The 25,306-nt window shown below is 40.9% G+C and overlaps 1 protein-coding gene across 1 annotated transcript in view; it reads right to left on the bottom strand.

Annotated features, from left to right (window-relative positions):
- Positions 1-2,413: 2,413 nt before the first annotated feature.
- LOC124296969 (uncharacterized) overlaps positions 2,414-25,306 on the bottom strand; it is a 127,513-nt gene continuing 104,620 nt past the window's right edge. Inside the window, exons 5-8 of the mRNA XM_046747475.1 lie at positions 15,311-17,665; positions 8,534-8,714; positions 7,584-7,703; positions 2,414-7,494 (exon numbers count right to left, since the gene is read on the bottom strand). Of these exons, the coding sequence (XP_046603431.1) occupies positions 7,305-7,494; positions 7,584-7,703; positions 8,534-8,714; positions 15,311-17,665 (2,846 nt within the window). The 3' untranslated portion in view covers positions 2,414-7,304. The remainder of the gene's footprint in view (positions 7,495-7,583; positions 7,704-8,533; positions 8,715-15,310; positions 17,666-25,306) is intronic.

Here is a 25,306-nt window from a genome sequence, read left to right as displayed (position 1 = left end):
GACGTGCAGTGCCTTTCTTGCGACAAAAATGTCGTGATGAAGATGCAGGAAGGTGCCGTCTTTCACGCAGAACCTATGCCCTGCACGAGGAGCATGAAGCCATACCTCACCTACGAGTTGGACCAAGTGCGAAAACAGCAGAGAAGACTGCCACACGGTAGAAACATGATACAGTTCGAGGCTGCGATGCAAGAAGAGGCGCGAAAAGTGCGACCACCAAGGGAAGATTCCCTCGCAAAATCACCGAGGTATTACATGAGATCACGTTCATAATTTGAAGAAATAAGGAACTAGTGTTCTTCACTGAGCTTCTCAACACTCCTAACAGGGATCATCTTTGCAATCGCTACTGCGGTGGAAGTCACACCGTTACGACACCTCAGCAACGAGTCATGAGGATGGGACACTTCCTGACTCAGTGGGGACCTGAAGCTATTCAGCTTACCGAAGGCGTCATTCGGGGTACTGACGGCCAGATGTATCGAAGCCGAGCGCTTCCGAGCACGCCGGAAGTCTGCGTGCCCCAAGAAGCGGGAGATCAAAAACAGCCTGAGGAAGTCATGCCAGTACCAACGCCACCACCACCGCCTCAAGAACCGAGGTCAACCAGCGTTTCAAGTTCCCGTCTTGGGGTAAAAATTGTTAATTTATATGCATATTTGTGTTGAGTTATGGCTACTGTTTGGCGTAAAATATTTTTCTGTCGAGTTTTCAAAATGGTTGAATTTCCAATTGCATTTTGAAGGAAGCGCGAGAGTCGATTGGGCGTTCCAGTTTGATTGCAAGACCATCTAGTTCAACATCTCGTGAGTTGCTTTCACCTAGCGTTAAGGCTTTCTAATTAACTAAGAGTTTTCCGAGTTTTCAGAAAGGCGATCAGTTTCCCGCAAAGTCACTATGGTAACGAAACCTTCCGTTGACCGCACATCGGTATCGTTACCTGCACCGAAGGTTTCGGTAAGTAGCCCAATTAGGCGAAATGGTGACTTCTGCTGATGACTAACTCCCACTCTCACACTTTTTTGATATAGGAAGTAATCATTGAGGAATCAGGAAGTGCCGAAGGAAAGGAAGACGCTAGTGAAGAAGGAGGGGATGAAAACGACGGAGAAGATGCTACTGAAGCCGTTCACGAGGGCGAGCATGAAGAGCAACATGAAGAAGTCGCTCCGGTGCTAGAGGAACCACCGGCAGTGGTGAATGCGGTGGATGAAGTCGCAGCAGAGTCACAAACAGCTACTTCGGAAGAAGAGGGTGCTGAGTAGATATCCTGGGTGTAACTTCATCGATCTTTGCGGTCGCTAATATTTTCTACCAGTATTTTTACTCGCGCTGATTATATTGAGTTTGTAGAAATTTAATGAGCTTTGGCGTTTTCAACTCGATTGATCAGTGAGCTTTGTAATCGTTTTTTAAAACTATTCGTACGAATAAAGTGTTGTTTGAATGTATTTCTACCAATTGATAGTCGCAGGTTATAGTGTTATTTGAGGTATGATCAGTATCAGTAGTAAGGTAAACATACTGGAGAACTAACAAAAGGAGTAAACGCTTCCGGGATGAAGAAATTTCTTGAAATTTTAACTGCAGAAACTAGATCAAACGTTACTAGATCCGTATTTTTTCCGACCCATGGGCAGCAGTTGTTTAAAAATCACGTGGCTTACATTGAAAAAAATCTGATCAGAATTTTTTAAAGCTTCAAAGTTCTCGTTAAATATACTATTTTATTCTAATAGAGTACATTCCACGAAAGTAGTTGGTAACAAACGATGTTATGGCTTAAAAGATTCTAGAACTTATGACGAAAACCACCCTACTTGCAAACGGCATAAGTTGTTCCTCATCTTTACCAGATTTTTTTTTCTTATGATAATCTCAAGGGATGTGCGCAAGAAGGGCCGGAAACGGAACATTAATTCTTGACACCGGGTGATATATGTGTGTGATTAACAATGTTTTATTACCTTGACTGGTGTGCAGTTAATTCCAGAAAAGGGGGTTCACAAATTCGTCCAAATGTTCGAATTCACTTGGCACACTGAACACACACACACACTCAGCACTCGATAGCAACTGACTCTGTTGTCTTAGAATTAGAATCGGCACATCGCGTGAGCGAGTTGTGACTGACTGACGAGTTCATCGGTCAGATGTGATTCCAGCCCCGCGAATATACTCGAAACTTGCGCCATCGTGTTACAAACTAAAAACGTAAATGTACTGAAGAAATTTCTGTATTACAACAAAAGATGTTGCCCATGGATTTAACGTAATTTGATTTAGTTTCGTCAGCTCTAGTGTCAAAATAATCGATTACCTGGATGCGTGTTCTCCATTGGCAAGTGTTTCCCCAAAGGCATGATGCATGAGGTGGTAGGTAAGAAGTAACTGCAACAGAATGCGCTCGACGTATTAACTTATTAAAGTTTTATTGTTAATAAGGAATTCCAGCTTACACCGTATCTGCTACTATCTAGCAAAGATGATTCAGGAACTAACTGAGCGGTATGACGCGGGTAGAGTTAATACCAGTACAGAGTCCTTACATTTGGGTCCGTTTAAATATGATCCGCGTCAGACCGGAAGATGATCCCGTCACAATCACGCACAGGTTTAGTAGATTACATACAATAATGTAATTAAAAGATTTATAGACATTACGAAGTTGGAAGTATATAATTTTGCGGTTTCCCTGTAGCAGGTATGAATTTTAAAAAATTGGTAAATCAGGGTCCAGGCTAAATTAGTTTTGCAGGGTCTCAGGCTTTTGCTCGGCCTGTAAATTGTATACAATTACATAGATTATGACGCTACGTAAATAGGAGTAATTAGGTTATGAGTCGAGTTATAATCTACTTCATATAAATTTCAAGGTACAGGGAGTATCTACAAGTAATGTGGCCTATCTAACTGTTTTGCCACACAAAATGGCCTCTGTGAAACGGCCGATGAAATTTGGTCCCAGTTATGATTAAATGTGCTGTTTATATAATATTGGATCCGCGTCCATCCATGACGTAGAAAAAATCTGTCATCGCTAGACAAAAAGTGGTCATTTTTTAACGTGATTAATTATCAACTGTATAAACATTTTCATGCTTGAGTGACGTATCGATAAACGTTTTGAAAAAAGAAAAAAATACTAGCGAACACTTGTATGGCGTGTAACAATCTAACCAGATTTTGAAGATTTTTACTGCGGATCAAATTGCATCGGTATCAAGTTTCAAACAGGTCACCCTGTACAATTGTTATTGTATAATATGTGTAAGAGACTAGACGTATGTGTTTTATGTATATGTATAATATGTATATAATATATACATAACTTCTAAGTCCTTAGATCTTATGTACTAATATTATTAATTATCCAACATAGAATTTTGTTTACAACCATGAGCTAACGACACCATTAATATACAAATGAATACAATGTTAAATAAATATATATTTATATATATAGATTATAGTTTTAAAACAATAATAATATCGATGATAGAAGTAATCATACTAATAATAATAATTGCAATTATAATGATAGTGTGACACTAACGGGTCTTAAAAATTTTAACGTGGATATGCATTATTGGTTATAATTAATAATACTGGCAGCTTACAGTAGTCAACGCAGGTTAATATAGTTTCGATCGCATTATGAGCCAATTGATGTTAACGGACTATTTTCACAGTGAAGAAGTAAATCCAGACCAGATTCGCTGCTGGTATATCGTTTTAGGGGAAACGATATCAGCATTGAACTGAAATCAAAATACTAGGCAAAGCTAGATACGAACGTTGAAAAGATAGCTTCGCCGCATATTATTTCCATCATTGAACTCCGGTATTATACCACTGATAATGGTCCGTCAACGTTGAGATTAAGTTTGTCTGGTGCCACAGAAAGCGCGATGAAATATCTAGTGTAATCTTCCGTGTTATAAAGTTCTCAATAAAGTTTAGCTAGAAGAACATATTTCTTTGAAACCCGAACGGGATTTCAGTTTTGGAAGACTGTAAATGAATGACTAATAGCGCCAGAGTAAATACGAAAGTTTTAGGCGCGTGACATGTAAATGAGAAACGGAGTGACAAAGGAAGAAAAAGAGAAAGACAGATGGGAGGAAAGAGAAAGAGAGGTGAGAATCGCATGAGCTGCGTGGAAGTCTTTTGAGAAGTTTTTCTAATTTTTAAGCAGTAAGCACCCAATATTTTCATACATTTTTTTTTTCATTTTCTTTTTAATTTGGCACGAGACAGACTTATAATAATAATCATACAAACATCGTTTGGCTGCAATTACCTTATAAATGTAGTTAGGTCCAACTAAATTGTATGTATGTACGTACAGGTAATTAGCATTCGATCTTTGAATCTTTGGTTTGTTTTTTGCTTAAATATAAACCTCGCCTCAACGCTACAATAATATTAATTACAATACGTATAATAATAATAATAATAATAATGTAATAACATATCCGGCTTCGCCGATATTTACGATCGTTCAAAACTGCAGTATCTATAATAAATGTTTAGGCTAATATTTATTAAATTTAGTTTTATTATTGTTAATGCACGGACGTCTGTATTCTGTGTCGACATTCGAACAGTGTTTTTATATTGAAAATGAATAATAATCATGCTTTAGTCTCACAGTGTAAACAATCGATACGTTACTGACAGAGATAGAAAAAAAAAAAGAATATATCGATTGACAAAAATTTACTCGTAATATTGCACGATCACCGATACAAACATTATTTACTAATTGCCGTTCAGACACAATGAATCACAGGTGAGAAGAAAATATTTTTATTCGTAACTAATTGTAAACGCAGGCACCCGGTCATTGACCTGTAACTTTTATGGTTTACCGCGTTTGTCTTTTATTCATTTGAATACGAATTATTAAAACACGAATAATATTGATCCCATAATAATAATAATAATAATAATAGTAATAGTAATGATAACAACAATAATAATAATAGTGATGATGATGATGATGGCAACATTGGTTGTAGTTACGGCAGTTATATCAAATTAATATCACATGAAATAATGTATGTAACTAAGTTACTTTTACTAGTGCATGTTTGAAAATTCATCGATCAACTAGTTTCAGGCATAGTTATTGTAGAAACTATGTAAGGTAAATATATTTATGTTAAAAAAACGAAGTTGAACAAAAACATGAATAAAAAGAATCACAGTTATAAGAAAGTTTCACGTTTAAAAATAATTAATGAATTAATTAATGATGAACGATGAAATCAACAAAACTACCGGTAAATATACTTATAATTGTAATGTATACACATATATATAATTATATATATACCTATATTCATTTACCGTTATGCGTAATAAAGTGTTTAAATATCTACCTAATATTTGGCATTGTTTTCTGCGAGCTATCTCGCCCCGCTGATTTACAAGAACGTTAAAATATTTTTACGTATGTATACAAATTACATGTAAATAATATAACAGGTATCGTATTATACGTATAATGACAAGCATAATTTTCAGTTTGGCCTGTTACTGTTTGTCGCGAAAGTATAGATATATGTGAAATTTATATCCATCCTTCGTCATCATTTTGACAGATGAAATTTACTGCTAGTATACTAAATGTATATTACGTATATATTCCTACATCTAACATCGTCTTAAATGTATTCACTTCGCGTCGCACTGCTACAATCAACTGACATCGAAACGTTGCGAGGTGTTTATTCTCTGATTATAATCAATCTTGGCAGGATTGAAGATAGTAATAAAATCAATTAATGGCTTTCTTGTTCCTCGAAAAGAGTGAAATTTGTTCTTATCCAGTTTAAAATCGTTATTTTCAGCTGATAAATCGATCGTTCGGCTGATTCAGAAGTGTGTAACCTGCCGAATAATGTGAAATATTTTACAATCCCACGGTTAATTGCTAGTCTGATTAAATCGGAGGTAAACACCAAGTGAGCCTCCTCTGCACGATTGAGAATTGACAGTTGCGAGCGAGAAAGATTGCAACTTTCCCTGTATAATCCTATAAAGAGGTCAGTACATCACTTCGCACTCTGGCCCTTTCGCAAACAAATCGAATCCATTTTGCACAACCTTATGATAATTGAAGTCTGTTTGCAGAGAGAAAATGGAGAACTAGTCGCAAACTATCCATACAGATATAACACATGTCCTCGAGTTCCGCTACCTTGTTATTCATCATCATGCAAGCTGGCACTGCAGTGAGATTCTAATACGGTGCCAACTCCGCTGCATGCAGCTCATTATACGCGGTTCTGTACCGAATCGATATATGTCCGTGCCTCTGTCATCCGAGATTACAACATCCGGGATGTTGACTTATCCATTCGTTGGGTAGAATCCAAATATTACGTTAAGTTGCACCGTGTACGGCAGTTTATAGCGAGACGAGTATCTTCGCACATCGGCTTGGGAAGACAATGTTTCAAATTACGGAAGTTTGGTAGGTTGAACAAATTGATAAACGCGAGGGAATTTTCGTTTCTATACTTTTTCAGCGGCGACCTCGAATTTCATGAAAATTGATTTCGATGCAGCAAGATATATGCATATATCTCCGGAATTTCGCAAGTCTGTGCCTTGATTTTCGATACATTGTTCTTTTCATTTTTATCTTTCAAATTTTGTACGAATGTACGATTACTTTGACAAAAATATAATCCATTCGTTATGAAGTACAGAAAATTAACGAGATTAGGATAAGCAATTAATCATCGTACGAAGAAAAAGTGAAATATTTGTTTTGTCAGTATGTACCGTTGCGACGTACGAGGATTATACCGCATACGAAATCAAAAATGAGAAAACGGCGTATCGGTTAAACTAAAAAAATGTCAACTTCTCATGCTACAAAAACCCATTACATACCGTGAGTTAGAAAGAAAAAAATAAAAGAAAAATGGAAACTCAATGTCAATTCTAGAGAATATCATCACAAATATTTTATCCACTACACATGTGCTCGGATATAATCAAAACCCAAAATTGAATCCATTGAAAATTCCCTGAGATACATATTTCATCGATTCTTTAGAATTGAACGGGTCCTCTCATAAGAGCTCATCCCTCGTTCATCTCTTTGCCTGTCTCTCTCCCACTTCTTCTCTCTCTCTCTCTCTATCTCGCTTCTGGTCGATATTCAGGTCGGTAATTCCGGTGATCGTTTCGGCTCGCTCGAGCGAAACTGGACAAATTTGCAAGAAAATGTTCTGGGAAAGTGCGGTAATTATTGTAGCGCCTTAAAGGGCGCTGCGATAGATGCGCTACAAAAGTTGGGCTATCACTGGATGGAGCAGGCACATATGCTCGGCTCCCCGTATCGGCAACCGATTTACACTGAAGTGACGAACCATTTCTGGAATGGTCTCGAAGGGCTTACTGAATTGGCCGAGAATGTAGGCATTCAATTCCTCGTTCCGCTGTATTCGCATATGCATGAATCCTCTTGCGCTTCTGCAATTTCGAAATGGAATTAGGAGATCATTCCGTCTCGATGTGGCAGATGTTCCTTCTTCTCTTTTTAAACCTTGGCTTATACTCACTTGAGAGACAGAGAATAATCCTGTTTAGTAGACTCGCTGTTTCTGACCAGGTAGCTTCCCTCTCTTAGTAAACGAAGGACTGCTTCCGCCTCGATTCGGGTAATCGATCCGTGGTACCATCTAGAAACATAAAAAATCACCGAACAAAATAATTTGGCTGATGATTATTTTAGTCGGACTCATGTCTCGTAGTCAAAACTTTACGCAAAGGTTGGAAACTGGTTGAATGAAGATATTCATTTCTTGAATTGTTTCGAATCTAGCCTCAAAGTAGAAAAAGTCAAGACGATGTGAACTGTGTTATCTAATTAAAACTTCGATAAGCAGTATGGTATTGGTTTGAAAATTCAGAATTAAATTCAAGATGTTAGACGCAGAACGGTAAATTTATCTATAAACTAAGAAATAAAATTTTTGAACATATCAAACAAGCAAGTTCAACTACTAGCATGGAATCAACATGGTTCCATTTTTCCACTTGCGGTTTTAATTCAGCTGCGGCATTACTTCCAGCACTCGACAGTTTTTATACGCTATTCTATGCCAAACGAAACGACGGCAAGAATAATGCAGTTGTGACATCAATTTTAAAAAACGCGCTGAAGCTGAGAAATTGGATAGTGAAATTCACTCGCGTACACGAGTACCAACATGCATAGCGTATCGTTCACTCCGGCACATTTCCATTTTTCTCCTCAATTCTGTATATCGTGACTTTGCCGAATAGGAACGTCCTGTTTCAAATAACAAGCAGAAAAAAAAAACTACTCACAAGTCAAGGATCGTGTATATCCACGCACGGAATCATCCTAATACAGTAGTGCGGAAATAAAACCAAGCATCGAGATAAATGAAAACATAGTAAAAACGGCGCGGGGATATCGACATATAGCCGGAGGGTTTCAAAAGTCAGCAGAATTCATGATGGAATATGAAGACATTCATCTCACCCTTGTCTCTCCAAGGGCAGGTCTGCGTCAACGAGGTCAGCGGATCCGCGGGAAGTGCCCATCTCCAGGGGCAGTCCAAGGCAAAGTCCTCCGGGTTTTTTTAGGCCTACTTTACCACCAACCCCATCCATCCCCCCAGCGTCGAGGTTCAGCGTCATCTTTGGGCGCGCCGTACCGCCGCCTGAAATGAGTCACATCACAGACTGTTAGGAGCCAGACACAGCGTCGCGACGCTACCAGAATCGTCCGTAATATTCACACACCAAAGCTCCACCCCGTGTATCAGTCACCCCAAGCTTTATGGTCGATCTAATTGAACAACTTCCTCATGCCCTTTCTTGCAGCCACTGTCATGTTTACTCACAAATTACTCGCTTTTTTGACCTACTTTTCCGCAGGTAATAAAACGTTACGGTAAGACGAAACAAGGAAAGTTTGCTTTAGTTGTTCAGAAAACTTTGCTAAGGAAAATAAGAAGATATTTTTTATGGATCTGTGTACGGTTTAACAGACTAATCGTAAATCAATTAAGCATGTTCAACATTGCTGACGCATACATGATTTTTACCCATGAGAATTTATACATTGTGATTTAGTGTCAAGTATTTTTATTTTGCTAAATACTTTTCGCTGAATATTACCTTCAGTATACATATTACAATTATATGATACGATGACTCAATTAACGAAAAAATATTCCATTTACACGAAAATGTTTAGCCTTGACTAAGATGGTATACTAAGTTTTGAATGTTTTTCTCACGAAAACTCTTTAATTTAGGATATATTGTTCAAGTACGCATGTTGCAGCGAATATTTGGAATTTTATTTTCACCCTCCGATTAATTTGGGGAAGAATTTTCCATTAGTGTCCAAGTTAGGCTGACTCGGTCACAGTGATTGATACGAGAATTTTTTTTAGCTTCGGCAGCTAAAGCACCCCGGAGAATTCATTATAAGCTTTTAGACCGTCGTGGCAGAACTTAAGTCTCTAATACTTTTTAATGTGTTTTTTTTTTTCAAATGTTCCGGTGCGGAGTTTTTAAAAGAAAACTTACTTTGGAAGTTTAACGAGGAGGAACCAGTACATCGTTCTTAAATCAAGCTGCATCGATTGACGAAGAGCAACTAGATTAAAAAGTTATACACTTGCACGATGTACAACAGAAGCTGCGACGAAGAAAACTTCCAGTAATATGCAAGTCAGCTGAACATCTGACTTCGGACAAATAGAAACGGATCCATTTCCATCTGGTGATTTATTAAGTTAAGTCCCCATCGCGTGATTCGGTTCAGGTATCCCTCCAAGATCAATCTCTTAGCAGTTTGGTTTTGGTACAGGGAATGACGAAGGTGGTTTAAGCCGATCTGTCAGCTGTAGCTTTCGGTTAGAGTTGCGTGCGAGAAGTTAATCGCGTTAAGAGATGCTTCTGTCTCGAACAATAGTCCAACTGGAATCACTGCCGTCCCTAAACTGTGGCGAAGAAAAAACTCCTGAACGAATTGGGCACCGCGTAGCTCCATTAAATATTTACAACTTGTACTGTTCTGAACTGTCAGCCACAGAGCTTGTTCCATCAAATCTTAGCCATAAATCTCTACGCTGAAGATCTGAAGATGAAGTATGACATGACCAGGAGCTGACAAAGAGTGTTTCGGAGTAATTTCTCAAGTAAGAAAGTGCTCCTCGTGTTAGCCAAAGATCCAGCTGCATTTCGAAAAGTCGTTGATTACGATCACATATCCAGACATTGGCGTGGAAATGACGATCAATTTCAGAAACGAGGAGTAAATCGGAAATGCTCAAGTTTCACTGACAGACGAGCGGGATATGTTGTTCGGAATAAAATGCGGTGCATGACGTTACCCAAGATCGCAGGCACGTCGCAGTGTCTAGGCGTCTTGGCGGTTTGCGGCGTCCTCCAGGGAAATACCGGGACGTTGAAGGCGTCACCGAGCGACAGCGGGAAACTTTTAATTCCCTTAGAAAATCAGGATGTATTGGTTTGCGCCATTCGACTGGGTGGGTAGGCACGAAGGATCCTGACGCGCCACGACGACTCGTGACAGTTGGTCGGGAGCGGTATTGATGCGTATTTATTGCCTGATGCTCGAAGCAATTTGGTGAGAGTTTTTATTGGACGAGGCATCGCCGAGTGTATTCGCCTCAACAAATGTCAGTGGAAGCGAAGCTAGACAACCGATGTCCAGAGGAAGCCAGCCACGTTTGCGTTATTCATGGGGTTGTATCCCATTATGATGATCTCACAGCTTTCGAAAACCTACATTACACTGTGAGGCATGGCGCACTGCTGCACACGTGTCGACTGGTGCAGCATCTGGTAGCAGATGTATCCTGCCAGCGAAGGCTCTTATCTCGCCTCTCACCTCTCATGTAACAAACACTTTGGACCTGCCCGGAATTCTTGATGCATCGGGATCCTCATGAAATATGAACTAACGGAGCCAACGCCCCTGGATACTGTGGTCTGCAGTATCTGCCGTGAAACAGGATGCGCATATCCCTTTATCGTCGGAGGTCCCTGATGTATCCGGTATTCCAATTTGTCTGGAGCTCAAACAATATCGTCGTGTCAAAAATTTACTAACTCACGATGAAACTGGGTGAAGAGTGTTTCCACATCACAAAAGAAAGTTCAACGGGTCTGACCTTCGGCTGGCTATACACTTTGGACTCGTCGATACGCTCGCGAGAACCGTTCAATTGATCTTTGTTATCCGTACCACATCATCGGGGTTAGTGAGCCAACTCGAGATGCTGGTTTATCGGCACTCGCTGCTGCTGCGGCGACTGCTTTTTTATAAGTGGATCCACTTTTCTCGCTCAACCAAGGCGTCTGGCTTCGAAATCGAATTTTTTCTTTTTTGGCGGTATCTTAAGCTACGTTAACAATAAGAACGAATGTCAAACTTTACAGCGTTCGTACAGGTTAGATTCAACGCGCGATTTAACACAAGAATTATCATCGCCAATGTAAAATGTACTTAAGATCAGTTTCTGACGAGATTAGTGTGAAAACTATGAGATAAACTATGGATGGTTACGACAATCAAAATTTCGGCCAACATATTTTTGACATCAAAAAATGTTATGTCCAATGCGAATCGTGCATCCGTACTGATAAATTGGACTCCCTAACACTTGAAGTCAGTCTAAGGATCCGTATCTTTCCCATTTTTGAAAGTGAGCTCATACCCACAGTCCTTTTATAATTGAATCATGAGATCTGTCCTCCACCTTATACCTCGTTCGTAAATTTCGCTCAGCCGAATCTTGGTTTTATCGTGAAAAACAGGAAAAACATTCTCGGAGGGTAGCTTATAAATACGTTATAAAACATTCATCTGGTGTGAAGGACCGCCACTAGATTTAATATATAATTCAAGAATGGGCGAACGAGGAGAAGGCAGCAGGTAGCAGCTATACATATAAACTGCTACATCGCAGCGCAGTGGCCAATGCGACTAAAGTCATTATACATATCCAGTTATTGAGTAGACTGCCGGGACTTTTGATATGGAACGGAATCAGGTTACAGAAATTGGCTTTACCTAAGAGACTTTTTCATCTTTACAAGGCTTTAGAGAATTATAATAAGATTAGCAACCCCTGTGCGGGATGTGCCGGCCGAAACATGCGGGACTGACTTCAAAACCGAATTTTGAAACGCTCAATGACGCTGATCGTGATCTGCACAATTCGAATCCATTTTTGTTATAAAGGGGAGTCGAGAACCCGTAGACAGGGGTGATTAGATAATCGCGAGTCTTTTCCACGAAGTGCACACGGAGTACAGTAAAGAACGCACGCACCTTCTGAATGTGGAAAGAGAATTTCGCTTTTCCCTTGTCATGGCAGCGGGTTTTTCCTCTACATATTTCACAACGGAGCTGTTCCTACTTTAATTTCTGCACAGTTCAGTCAGCCGCGTAGCTCGAGATAAGGCGAAGGGGCTGTTATCGCTCCAGTCAACGAACTTGCCGAGTAACAAAGATCTCAGGAATTAATGATCCGTAAGAGATAAAAATAACCCTAGACTCAGGGCTGAAAGAATCGGTTTAATTACCGGACATCTATAGCCTTCTGGAATCGATGCCGTGACGTGGGCGGTTAACCAGGTTTTTTTTTTTTTTTTAAACCATCTCGTATCCCTTTTCTAGCCTGGTCGATATCGCATGATTATAGTTTTGCGACACGCGACGTCACAATGAGTCATCCGTGATCGTTGTAGTCCACGAATTGCTACAACGGATTCCGAATGCACATTTTCGTGGCCGCAAATAACACACTCGGAGCTTTTGCAATCAGACAGACGTACATACGTCATACACCTACGCATGCGAACGAAACGGCACCTACTTCGATTTCCAGCCAGGCGGTGGCCCACCTTTTGTCTGGAAGCACAATGCACGTCTACTACACACCGGTAAAATAAAGCCAAGCACTACTCGTAGCTGACGTCACTTTTTTCCGAGTTCCCTGTCGCGTTGTTTTTCTTTTTTCCTCGCTCATTCAGGTGTCGGGAGTAAAGTCGATTTCTGTGAATACCTCATGTCGGCAATGCGATTCGGTACGTTCGATCCACTGTAATTGCGTCCTCGAGGTAGGTCTTGTCCCTCGTCCATAATCTCGGCAAATCGCTCACACACGGCAATAATTACTCTTGTTAGGGGAAAAAACGTACCCTCGTATCGCAATCATAGCGTGATCAAGACGACGGAATTTCCCCGTTTATTCGCCCCGTTAAAAGCTCGTTTGGAGATCGTGACACCGTCTGGACATCCATCAGACCGTTCTCTGGGTCCACAGCGCCGATCCGTCTTGTCCCATATGTTACAAGCCCCTTTCGCAATACTCGACGACAAACGAATGGCGATTTAAGAATCACCGATTCTCTGCTTACGGAATGACGCTCGCGAGGCGTTGATATTAACGCGAAGACGGATGGCCCGTTCCTCGGGACTCAGATTGGAAACGGATTTCTGCCCGGATAAGCTTGACCCTGATTTAACAGCCAGTTAAACTTCCTAGACTCTTCCACTCGCGACAAAGCACCTTTGTGATAAGTATTTTGAAAATTCAGGAGAATAGATATCAGACTTCGTGTTTCAACTTTACTGTGAAAATAAGTTCATTACCGCATAAAAATTTGCGGTTTTGATTGCTGATGTCCTGCTCAAAGTATTTGATCGATCACCGGTATGTTTTATAAAACTATATATTATATTTTTCTACAAATAATTTTCAACGTTCTACAATGTACATGAGTTGCAACGAAATCGGAGGTGGGCACCAAACTGACGTTTCTTGTCAGGGAACTCGTTTAACAGTTTTTTGAAGTATACGAGCTGCGGGATAAATTCAGGATCTATGATAAAAACCATCTTACACATGGCTGCGTTCAAAGTGAAAGCGGTTCATCAAAAACTTCTGATCAAAAAATTGTATGACAATGCAAGTTTTATGATCAGTGACTATCCAGCGTTACGGATAAACCATACTAGAAGTTGAATTTTTGAGGTTTTTACGGTCCTTCGTAGTTTGGTTTCTCAGCCAAGAGAGCACCAGATTGTTCAAAACACCTGCGAATGTAGCGTTTATGTTACAAATGGGCATGCAATTCGTATAACCGCGCTTCGAAGATGCTTCAGACGGGTATCGTTCAAACTCCCATCAAAACAGGGATGATGTCGCCCAGTCGCAGGGGGAGTCTTCGCTCAGCCCGGGGCTATACGTTGCAGTTTAATCGCCTGACTAATTTCAGTTGGGCCAACGTCGTGTGCTCTGGTATTACATATATTACAGGGCTTACCGCGACGATCGTAATCCAGGCTCAAATTACTATCCTTTAGAGTAATGGTAGAAGCAAGCGTGAAAGTGCCCGACGACCAGGAATTGTTAGGGGTGAAGAGAAAAGTAAAAGGTTCTTTTTGGAAAAATATTATTTCGGGTTAAAAATGGCTCGATGAAGAAACTGTAGCGCAAGCGCTAAGCGGTGGGCATTCCATTTTTAAAGGTCACGCGCATCTGCCGAGGGGAAAACTCCGTGACGCTAAGTAAGTGAGTCCTAACATCGTTAGACACTGTCTGAGTGGTTTTAATTATCAAGTGTCAAACTGCCACGGTACTTAAAATATTAAAGGGGTATCTCTTATTTTTGCCTGGCTTTCAAACTTTGATGTTCCTAAAATATTATCTTAGGTAGGTACTTTTACGTCAAGATCAACGAGAAACTCGAGATGTTATCAATTCCACTTCGAAAGGAAGAGTATTATCGACCCCAGGAGCTGTTCGAATAATACCTAAACATTGTTCAAATATTACGTCATCAGCTTGACGATCATTTCATTCTATTAGTCCAAACGTTATGTTGAAACGAAAAGTGCGTATGTACTTTAATTAAAGACTGTACAATCGTAAGACTTCAAATTATTCCATGATTTCGAAAAATTCTAAATTTCGACCAGTAGTTTCGATTGTCTTCATACACTGTAAAAAGAATACCGCTGTATACTTCTATGGACGATAATTTGGTACCATTGTAACACTAACTCATATTAGTCTCATACCATATGATACCAAGCTTTCGCACTCGTCAGAAAATTGTTCCATGGTATCTACACCGATCAATTTCTTCACATAATGATTCCAAACAGAATTGAACATACTGATGAAGAGGCGTACATCTGATTTGAAAAATGCTTAGCCTCCGTTTGTAACATACCTCAATATTTTTATTCAAAGTGGTGACTCACCGAACAAGATAGGGACGTCAATGTCACGTACAGACAAGCTCGACGAGGCCTGTGACGCACTAGATTCGATACTCTGAGTGCACCTCAGGCGTCTTCGTAGTTTAGGCATGTCGAACGGAAGGTCGCGGAGATCGACGCTAGTGGCACTGCCGGATGTGGTGGCGTCCTGCTGCATGAGAAGTCGCCGTCTGCGTAGTTTCGGCATGTCAAACGGAAGGTCAGAGAGTTCAGGTTCATTGTGGACCAGGTTGAGGTTATCGACTTGCGGTTTGAGAAGGTGAAAACCGAAGGGCTTGCACTTTATCCCGGCGCGAGATTCGATCGAGATCCCGCTGTCCGATCCCTGAATTTCAGTGTCACCGGACGAGGACGACTGCAGGGCGAGATTGATGAGATTCTTGTTCTGAGGCGTCCGGCGTTTCTTGAACGAAGTGTCAGTCGGCGATGTCACGTTGTTCGCGTTCACGGTTGGGTTTTCAGTGGTCAGGGTCTGCGCCTCCTCGGGCGAACCCTTCTGGGAATTGTTGTTTCGGTTGTTATCCGACGTCTCAGAGGCCGGTTCCTGCGACGATTTGTCCGATATCGGAGACAGGATGTGGAGCTTGTTCGTATGGTGGGTCAAGAAGCCGGTCAGTGTGTTCTGCTGATGATTGTTCACGCAGCTCGTGCTACCGCTGTCCGAACTGTGCGAGCTTAGACTCGTGCTGTGCCGACTCTCCGAGCTGCTCGTCGACCTGTTTCCCTCGCTGGTGCTGCTCCTCAGGGACTCCATGCTCCCGCCGCTGCTGCTGGTGGCCATGCTCTCCGTACTAGAGTAGCCCATCCTCCGGCGAGTCGTCCTAAGCTTAAACTCGAGGATTCCCGCCTCTCTCCGTGGTCTCGGAAGGTGTTCCTCAGCCTCGTGAGGCCTTCCCTTGAACTCCATTATCGGACGGGTCTCGCGAATGAGGCTCCGAGGACGTTGTTTCTCCTCCTTTGGCCTGCCCTTAAATTCAAGGATCAGTTCCTTGTCAAGCCGGCGCATTTGAGCATCGGGAGCCTCGCTCTTTGGCCGTCCCTTAATCTCCAGTATGCTTCCCTCGCTGCTCTGTGGCGACTCCTTGGCGCGTAGGGATTTCACTGGTAGTCTCGTGTCCTTGAGCCGCGGATGATCGGCCTGGGACGGTAGATTCGGAGCGCTGCGTATGTTCAGAAGAAGATGGTCCTTCCGGCCGTGAAACTTGGCCGGAAGTGGGGCTGTCGATGGCGGCGAGGGCGGCGCGGGCGCGTAACCGCGGAGCGGCAGCCGGGGCGAGGAGTTCTTCTCGTCGCTGGAGTTTACCTGGAGGGATTCGATGTCCTGGGACAGAGACGATATATTGTCGGTTTGCTGAAGGCGGCTCGGAATCGGTTTTGGGCGGAGTAAAACTACCTTGCGTCGCTCCTTCGAGGCGTACGCGTTGTTGACGGGGCAGCTGACCGGCTCGAAAGCGTGGAAGGGCTCCGGCACCGGGGACGGGGCCTTCGGCTGCAGGACCGCCGTGATCCTCGAGGGTGCATGGAGGACCGGATGGTTGGTAAGACGGTCATGATCGTCGAGGTCGTCGTCCGATCGGCTGACCTTGGAGTCGAACGCGGTCTCGTAGAGACGTCGCTGCCTGGCCATCTCTGCCTCCTCCTTGTCGGCGGTCTCCTCGTCCTCGTCGGCTTCGTCCTCGAGCAGGACTAGCTGAGGGTCTATTTTTCGAGTCCGGCGAAGCTTGCGCGCCTGGCGCAGGGGCGGATCTACATCCTCATCGTCCGGTGACACGACGCAGGTGCAAACGGCACTCGGTATGTCGTGACTGAGGAGGCGATGCGGCGGCATGAGGGTGCTGTCCCACTCTGTGATAATGCACGATGAAAGTATCTCGTTCCCACCGTGAGGTACGGCATGCTGCTCACTCCCCGATGTTGGGCTCACTAGATCCTGGTTGTTGTTGAACGTTCCACCACCATCACCGGCCACCGAATTCCTCTTTGGTAGTCCCGGTGTCCTCGATCTTTCCCCCGGGACGTCGAGGCTCACGCTCTTCCGGTATCTTCCTGGCTGAGGACGCGGCAGTTCTTCGCTCGCCTTGAAGAGGTCGCCGTAGTAGTAAGGCGACGGATGCCGCACCGGCTGACCAGGATCCGTTGGCGACTGGTCCGCTTCGAGATGCACCAATGCCACGCAATCTACTATCACTGCGTCTCCTGGGGGCAGCGTTTCCTCTTCGAGAAGCGACGGCGAGCTGCGACCCGTTGTCTTGTACAGGCTGTTCTTACGTCGGCGAAACTCCGTCAGAGTACCACCCGCCTCGTCATCGGCACCGGAGGACTCGGATGCTGACGGATCTGTGGAGAAAAGATTTCACAAGCCACTATGATTTTTGCGGGAGACAGAACATGCGTACATACAACGAAAATCGCATTGATATGGAAAAGTAAACCTACGTTTAATGTAAACCATAGGTATGTGATTTGTATGCCGGTAGTTTTTTGTTCAGTATTCGATGATCGTATCTTTGGAGAATAATAAATACTTTTCTTAAAGTAATAATTGCAAGTTATCTTTATTACGCAATATTTAGTATGTATGAAGCCTCTTTGTATGGTATCAAGCTCATCAAAGTGATCACCTTACATTTATTTTGCTAGGATTAATGAAGAATTGTGTTCGAAATATCGATTTTCAAACTGAAATCACTGCGCAATATTGATTCCGCAACAACATTATCACGATGACTTCAATTAAATCTCAGTAATTAAACATTCCGAGACATCGCCACATTTTTCAGATCGCTGTCAACGTGAAATAATGATTATCCAAATGTTATTCAAAGAGCGATGCAGTCTTTGGAACCGGATGGATGTAATTTACCAAAATATTCTTCGCAATTGTAGATACACCTTAATTCCAGTCAAGAAAAGTATAATGGACGTGATTTACAACGGAAAGAGTAGCTGCGTTCCTCGACAAAAGGATGCTTTATAGTAAAATTGAAGTGAAACGGTGAGTGCAAAACGATTTTTCGAGGTCAACGATAAGTGCTACTGGTTTACCACCGCTGGAAGTAATTGTATATAATAATATAAACGGGCTTTATTGTATTCTGAAAGTTGCCGTGAACGCGAAGGAAAATTTTTCCAGAACGTGGAGACGGTAAAAGCCAAAAAAAAAAAAAAATTCGTATCACGCGTGTTACAGAGCAGTTCTGCATGTATTTTCGACGAAAATTTAAGGAATGCGTGTCGCAGAAGCTAGGAAAAAGCGGATTCTTAATCTGTAGCACAAAGGAGGCTGTAATAGCTTTTCGCTAGGCGGCTTCTAGCTATTCAGGGTTCCAATCTGACGCGCGACGTCTTCGTCAACTGTGCGAAATAAGGGGAGAGAAAAAAAGGAGGAGCCGAAGAAGAAGAAGAAGAAGAAAGGTTTGAAAAGAGCCCACACTGGTGGTTCTTTTTTCCCACCGCAGTAGCTATAAAGCCGTGTTTCCTTCCTTCCGGGAGGCCACAACGTCTTGATTTCACATTGTCACCGAACCACCGTGCCTCAAAGAACCTCGTCAAGTCAGGCTGAGTTAGAGTCCGCCAATTTGTACATTCTCTTCGTACACCTGGGACAACAAAAGATAGAACCGTCTTCTACTCCGCTCATCAAGGTGGACTGAAAGTAATTCTACTCCGAGAAATCCATTGGCCAAACCGCAGAGGACCACGTTGCACTTCCAGACATGGAACTTAACGATCTACTGTAGCAGAATTTCGCTCCTAATGTCAGGTTCTTTTCCCCTCGTTCATTTTTGTGCTTATCATTTTGTTACTCGCCTGGAACACTTTTTCTGATAATTTCGTTTTCTCAGCTTAAATGGATTTTTGATTGTTCGAAGGATCGGAATATTTTATTCTTTAAAAAAGTGATTTAGACATATAAGGAGTAACGTAAAGATCGTTAAAAAGTTATTTGAGAGGCTTTGTATACTAATACATTAGAAAAATGCGTTGCCAGTATCTTAGCATTTGTGCAAAAGATGCATCTTTCGATTTTCAGAATAACCCAAAAATCGCATTTTTGTTTACAACTTTTTTACAAATTCATAATTTTGCAATTTTCAGTCAATTCCAACAACTCAAGAAGATCGAGCAATTCAATTAATCTTGAAGAAATGTAAATTTCTACAATGAGATTTAAAGTATTTGACCATTGGTCATTCGCATTTTTGAATTTGAACACCGCTTCAAATATCATAATTCCGATTTTGTAATTTGGATTTCTGAATCGCTTCTGGTGCAATGACAAAGAAAATCTTAGGATACAAGGATTCACAGAAACGAATGAAACTATTTTAAAGATGATAAAATTGATAAAAATATGACAATAAAAATGCTGAATTTACACCCGACGAATTTCACCTCTTTATTTCATTATATCGTCATCTAATTTTTCTGCTATTATATTATTGTATTTCTATGTCAACTTTTCATGTTACCTCAGGGGACTAGTCCCAAGGTGAATAAATTCTAATTTTAATCCTAAACATTCTAACAGACTTCGTTGTTCGATGTTCATCGACTCCGTGTACGGGACATTCATGCTTGTTCGATAAAATGATATGAAATTTTGAAAACAAAGACTCCGCGTCAGCTGGACTTCATTCTCTGGGTAAAAGTAAAAGTGGGTATAAGCTTACAGGCATAGGAGGTACCCTTAAAGGGGAATTGGTATCCGCCTCTTTTCTTTGTCGTAATAATTTTTCGAAGCAAAGTTCCTCCCGCCTGGCGTTATCTATACGGGCAGGGAACCGCTGTCAACGCCAGAACTCTGTGGTTTATGGAGCTGGCTGGGCTCGCAGTCCTTCGCCCTGCTGCCAAGGCGGGGAAACAGCCAAAAGAGGAGTTTCGAGAATCCATGGTCCATAACGAGACCATTATCCACACTTGGTATACCGGGTGTATTTCGAAATAATATCACAAGCTGCGCTCTCGATGCGTAGGTCTAAAAAAGGTTTATTAAATTCTGAACCCAGTGAAAAATTCGGCATCTGCATCGTCTGCTTACACACGAAAAAGTATTGCCGGTACAAAATGAAAGTATACTGTGTGCGAATGGAAGGTCATTTGATCCAAATGAGAAATCAGCATCTTCTAACATTGAAAAGTCTATGAAAATCTTCAAATAATAATTTGCATAAATCTTATGAAATTTTAATAACAATCCTTTCAGGATTTACGGTATTTCGGAAGATTTTGCGTCATTTCAGATCAAACTTTAAAAGTTTTCGCGATATTTAAAGAAATCCGAAGGAACTTATTTGATTGCAAATGATTTTGAAGGATTTAAAAACACTTCGTACAGAGTTTGAAATATTTTGTTCAATATTTACACACCGTATTAAAAATTTGGCTTGCTTTTCTACAAGAGCGAAATTCTTCTGCACCCTTGGTTGAATTATATTGAATTATAAGAAAAAGGGAAAAATATTTGTAAATAATAACGACGTTCCGCGTTGGTGGAAATTATGCGATACAGCGATACTTTCACCCTTGCACGTTGCTGCATTGCAGTTTCGAAAAGGTGGTTAGCTTTACTTGAGACATTGAGGGGGGAAGAAAAAAATGGGGTAGGGTTCGAGGGACGCAAGGGTTAGAAGCCTTGAATTAATGAAAACCGAAAGAAGAAAAGAAGAAGAAAAATAATAAGAAGAAGAAGAAGCAGACGAGGAAATATGAATATGTATCCACAGCTGCTTCGCCCTGAATCGACTACGCGTATACCTAAAGGTGAAAGAAGTGCGGAGGAGGAGAGATAAAGAGATTAAAATTTGCAAAAGAATATTCAAGACTCGCTTTACGCAACTTGATCGTATAACCCACACCTGCATAGCTCGTTTGCAAAAATTCTTCCGCAGCTGTTTCGCAGCTGTTGGATTATTACAATTAAGAATGAAATATGCACCTACAATACAAGATGCGAAAGCTGGCATTTACGTTTCAATACATTGGACATAGCTGCCGAATCGACCCTGAAGATCTCTAATTTTATTTACTGTCTGGCGTATTATTATTCCAGCTGTGTAACACTTGAATTTATGTTGAGATAATTTTTCAATCCATTATCCGATGTTTGAGAAAAGTTTTCAAAGTTAGTATCAACGTTTTTGAAAATTCCTTGAACGTGTGAATATTTATAGTAAGTAAATCGTATTTTGAAAGACAGACGTTGGGTGAAAATTTAGATAATTTTCGAACTTATAACGGACACTTTGAACTTGAAAATAATTATACGAATGACAGGTATTATATATTTTGCTGGAGTATAATACAGTAATTACCTACGCATGAAAACATCCGTTGTTTTAAACAGAACAATCTGATGTTTGAAAAAAAAGGAAGATTTACAGTCAAATTCGAAAAGTTTGCGTATTATTTTAATTAATGTGGTAAAATACTATTTACCATCAATTCATCGATGGTTTAGAAATGACGTAAATTTTCAGTTCCAGTTGCCGCGCACTCCTTAACAATTTTCATTTTTTTACGATAACCGAAAAATATGGTTCTAGGTAGAAAATGAAAATTAGTTTTCTACCTGTTACCAGAAAGTCTAGTATCCGTTACTATTCTTTCTGATTACGATCGCTGTTACTATATTTTCTTGTAACTGTTGCGAAAATTTAATGCTTGCGCAACGATAGATTGACGTTAAAGCCTTATTTGACTAAAAAAGTAGAGTAAACCTGAGAAACTGATTTTGCGTTACAATTACCAAAAAAGGATCGATAATAGCGCAAAATGGTTAGGCGTGCCTCGTTTTTCGCAATTCCAGCAATATTCAAACAGTTTTTTTAACTATACCTGTTTTACTGAATCTTTCTAGTTACTGTAACAAATGAAATTTTTCTCAGTTCAGAAATTCTGTAGAAAGAGATGATAAGACGAAGAAAAACAAAATTGCAACTGCCAAACATTGGAGGGTGTATAAAAGAAATGACATAAAAAATGGACGTTTGGTGAAATAAATTGGGATTGCAGCACCGTGCCGTGGGTTTCGGGTATTGGTGACCGAGGAGTAATCAGATTTATGATATTCCCCGCGTGGCAGAGATTGACAGAGTCCGACTAGGGCGGTTTAGGGATGCTGCGGGTGCAGCGGTCTCCCTAATGAATCTATTAGGGGTTGCGGGATGAAGCAGCCTGCTTGCATATATCTATTTGTACACACTATGCATCGATATAGACCGTATGCATACATGTATATGCAAACCATACGCACACAGACAAGAATCTTTGGTTTAAAATAATTTCGACACAGGCTGCACTGCAATATCTCTCTATAACGGTTTATCTATTACACAGTAAGTAATGATCGGCAAACAGGGGTTATTGATTGAAACCAGCCCCCCAAAAACATCACCAGCAACGTGAAACGTTCACATCGTCGCATTTCATCGCGAACGTGACGGAGGCTCATTTCTCCGCATTCACATCGATGTCTGTATCACAAAAGGAAGAAGAGAAAATCCTCTGTAAGATTTATCCATCGATAGATATTTCTGGAAAATATACTACGCGTTAATATTCGTTCCGATTATCATAACTCGTACTATGTTTTGTTACAAAAATTTTCTCGTCATTCTAACAGAATTTGAAGTGTTATTATAGAATGATATCGTTTTATTATAATCTTCTATTAACCGTAACAAGTAAAAAAAATGTTTCAATCTACAAACATCAGTGTGCTGTGTTCGAGTTGAATTCGTATTACCTTGTTCAGTTCAACTTATCAAAGTTGTAATCATTATTGTGAAAAAAAGAACCTTTCGCGGTAATAATTACAACATCACGTCGTGGGTAAATTAAAGATTTTTCATTACACGTGCATGAAGAGTGCAAAAAAAGCTTTACGTGACAGTTTGGCGGGACGAAAGTCGCCAATTTCACATCAGTGTTGTAAAGATAGGCTTTGCGCATGCGCAGTCCACAATTGCTTCACTTTCGTCCCTAGGGAGAGGAAATTGACCACTCGCGTCCCGCAAAACTACCACGCAAAGCCCCATCACTCTTCATTCTCTTGTTATAAAAACTATCGTGTGTGACCAGGGCCAAAACTTGGCGATAGGAACTCGCGTGATTGCCGCCCTCGCTTCGTTCAGACGCAAACTTCACGCTCGTCGCAATCGCCAACTTTCGTCCGTTTTCACAAAATATACTATAGTGAAAAAATTTTCCGTGTCGTGAATAATATAACAACTTGCAAAATGTCGAGCAGATTTTTCGTTCTAGATATTACGAAGAGAAGGGATGTTGCGCGTTTTAACAATGTCGGTGAAACAAGGCTTAAAAAAGTTCGCGTTTATGCTACGCGAATATTGCACGAGTGACGAGATATTGCATGAATAATGCGAACGCGTGTTTGAGCGTAAACGGGTGGGTAGTATTTTTTTTTTTTCTCATTTTCCACGTCTTCGTTGTACTTTTTTATTTTCAGTTTCTCGATTCCCCGTCATACTGAAAAAAATGATAATGTACCGATACAGTTGCATAATATAATTACATTTTTATAACATAATCTTCAATGTCGTTGAAGGAAAAATTGCGACACAATTATTGACATTTGATTTTTGTTTTCTCTTTGTTTATGATTTCTCGACATCTTCATTCATCGGAACAGCGTTAAATTAAAAGGTAACCAAAGATTAACAAAGTCCATCAATTTATCGAACTTTCATTGGCGACCAAATCGCTATCGATATCGCAAATCATACAATTTACCAATGTTCGAAGCTTTTTTTTTTTTTTTATCTTAATTGCAGAGGGATAAAAAGGTGTGAAAAAAACATTTTGATAAATCGCTCGGTATAAAAACTTGAAATTCTGAAATACCCTCAATTCCGATTCGCGATATACATACGCGAATGTTATCGAGGTCCGAAACGATTTCTCAGGATGAAATGCAAACGGAACGAGTGAGCTTGCGCGTTTGTGAAAATACACACAGCGAGGACGCGGGCGGAGGTCGCGGATAGAAATTGTGAAAAGATAAGCGAAGGGACGAAGGAATGGGGAGATGGGCCCTGCCCTCGGATATTTCTTGAGGCTTTATAAAAGAGTAAAGCTCGAAAGCTCGAAGGTTCGCGGGCCCGAAGGCACTTCACTCCGTCTTTTATTAGATATTGTCCTCGCTCTATACGCGGCTATACGGAAGCTGCGTGGCGCATCATAGCAGCGGGGACTCTGCCGCCCCTTTTATAAGACTTGGAAAGATTACCTCGCCGAGAAACCGCGGAAAGCCAATCTCGGTTATTGGACACACTATATACGAGGATTCGGATGGTCGCGTTTAAGGATTGACCAAATTTCAACCCTCCGCAGTAGACAACGGAACCCTCCTTTGAATATCCCCGTTTTCGTACAACGGAGAGGGGAAGGAGTAACGGCGGGGGCGGGGGGAGGGGGGAATTTAGGAATATAAAACATTTTTCAAACGCCTCAGCCACTCGGTTCAAGTGAAACTGAGGATGGGTTTATAAATATCTGATCACTCAGGTATTAATCCGTTCAAATGAAAAGTTAGCAGAAGAGGGTAAAGTTTTACAAAAAATATTCAATAATTTTATTCATGATAATGGGAGTGAACACGAATGAAACAGCAACATTTGTGTTATTTTATAGAAATGGATGTTTGAAAATTTGAGCGAAAAAAAATACATTTAAGGTTGCTGCGTGAACCAGTATTATTGTAAAAACAGTCTTGTTTTTGACTTTTATTTAAAAACACGCAAGGCCAATAAAAGCATCATCACTGTGTAATTTATTTTTTTACGCTCAACGAACCAGTTATTATATTTCGTAAGGCGAGATCGTTACAATATAATAAAACTATGTTGTTTTTGATCCAATTATAATTTTTTGATGAAGAAAATTTTTTTTCAGGGATTCTATAAATCTATAGGATATTTTTCCTCGGAATGGATTTCTAAGAATACAAAAAATAAT

The sequence above is a fragment of the Neodiprion virginianus genome, chromosome 2 (genome assembly GCF_021901495.1).
Source record: "Neodiprion virginianus isolate iyNeoVirg1 chromosome 2, iyNeoVirg1.1, whole genome shotgun sequence".
Lineage (NCBI taxonomy): Eukaryota > Metazoa > Arthropoda > Insecta > Hymenoptera > Diprionidae > Neodiprion > Neodiprion virginianus.
The sequence above is the reverse complement of the archived record's forward strand: the minus strand, read 5'-3'. Positions and strand labels throughout refer to the sequence as shown.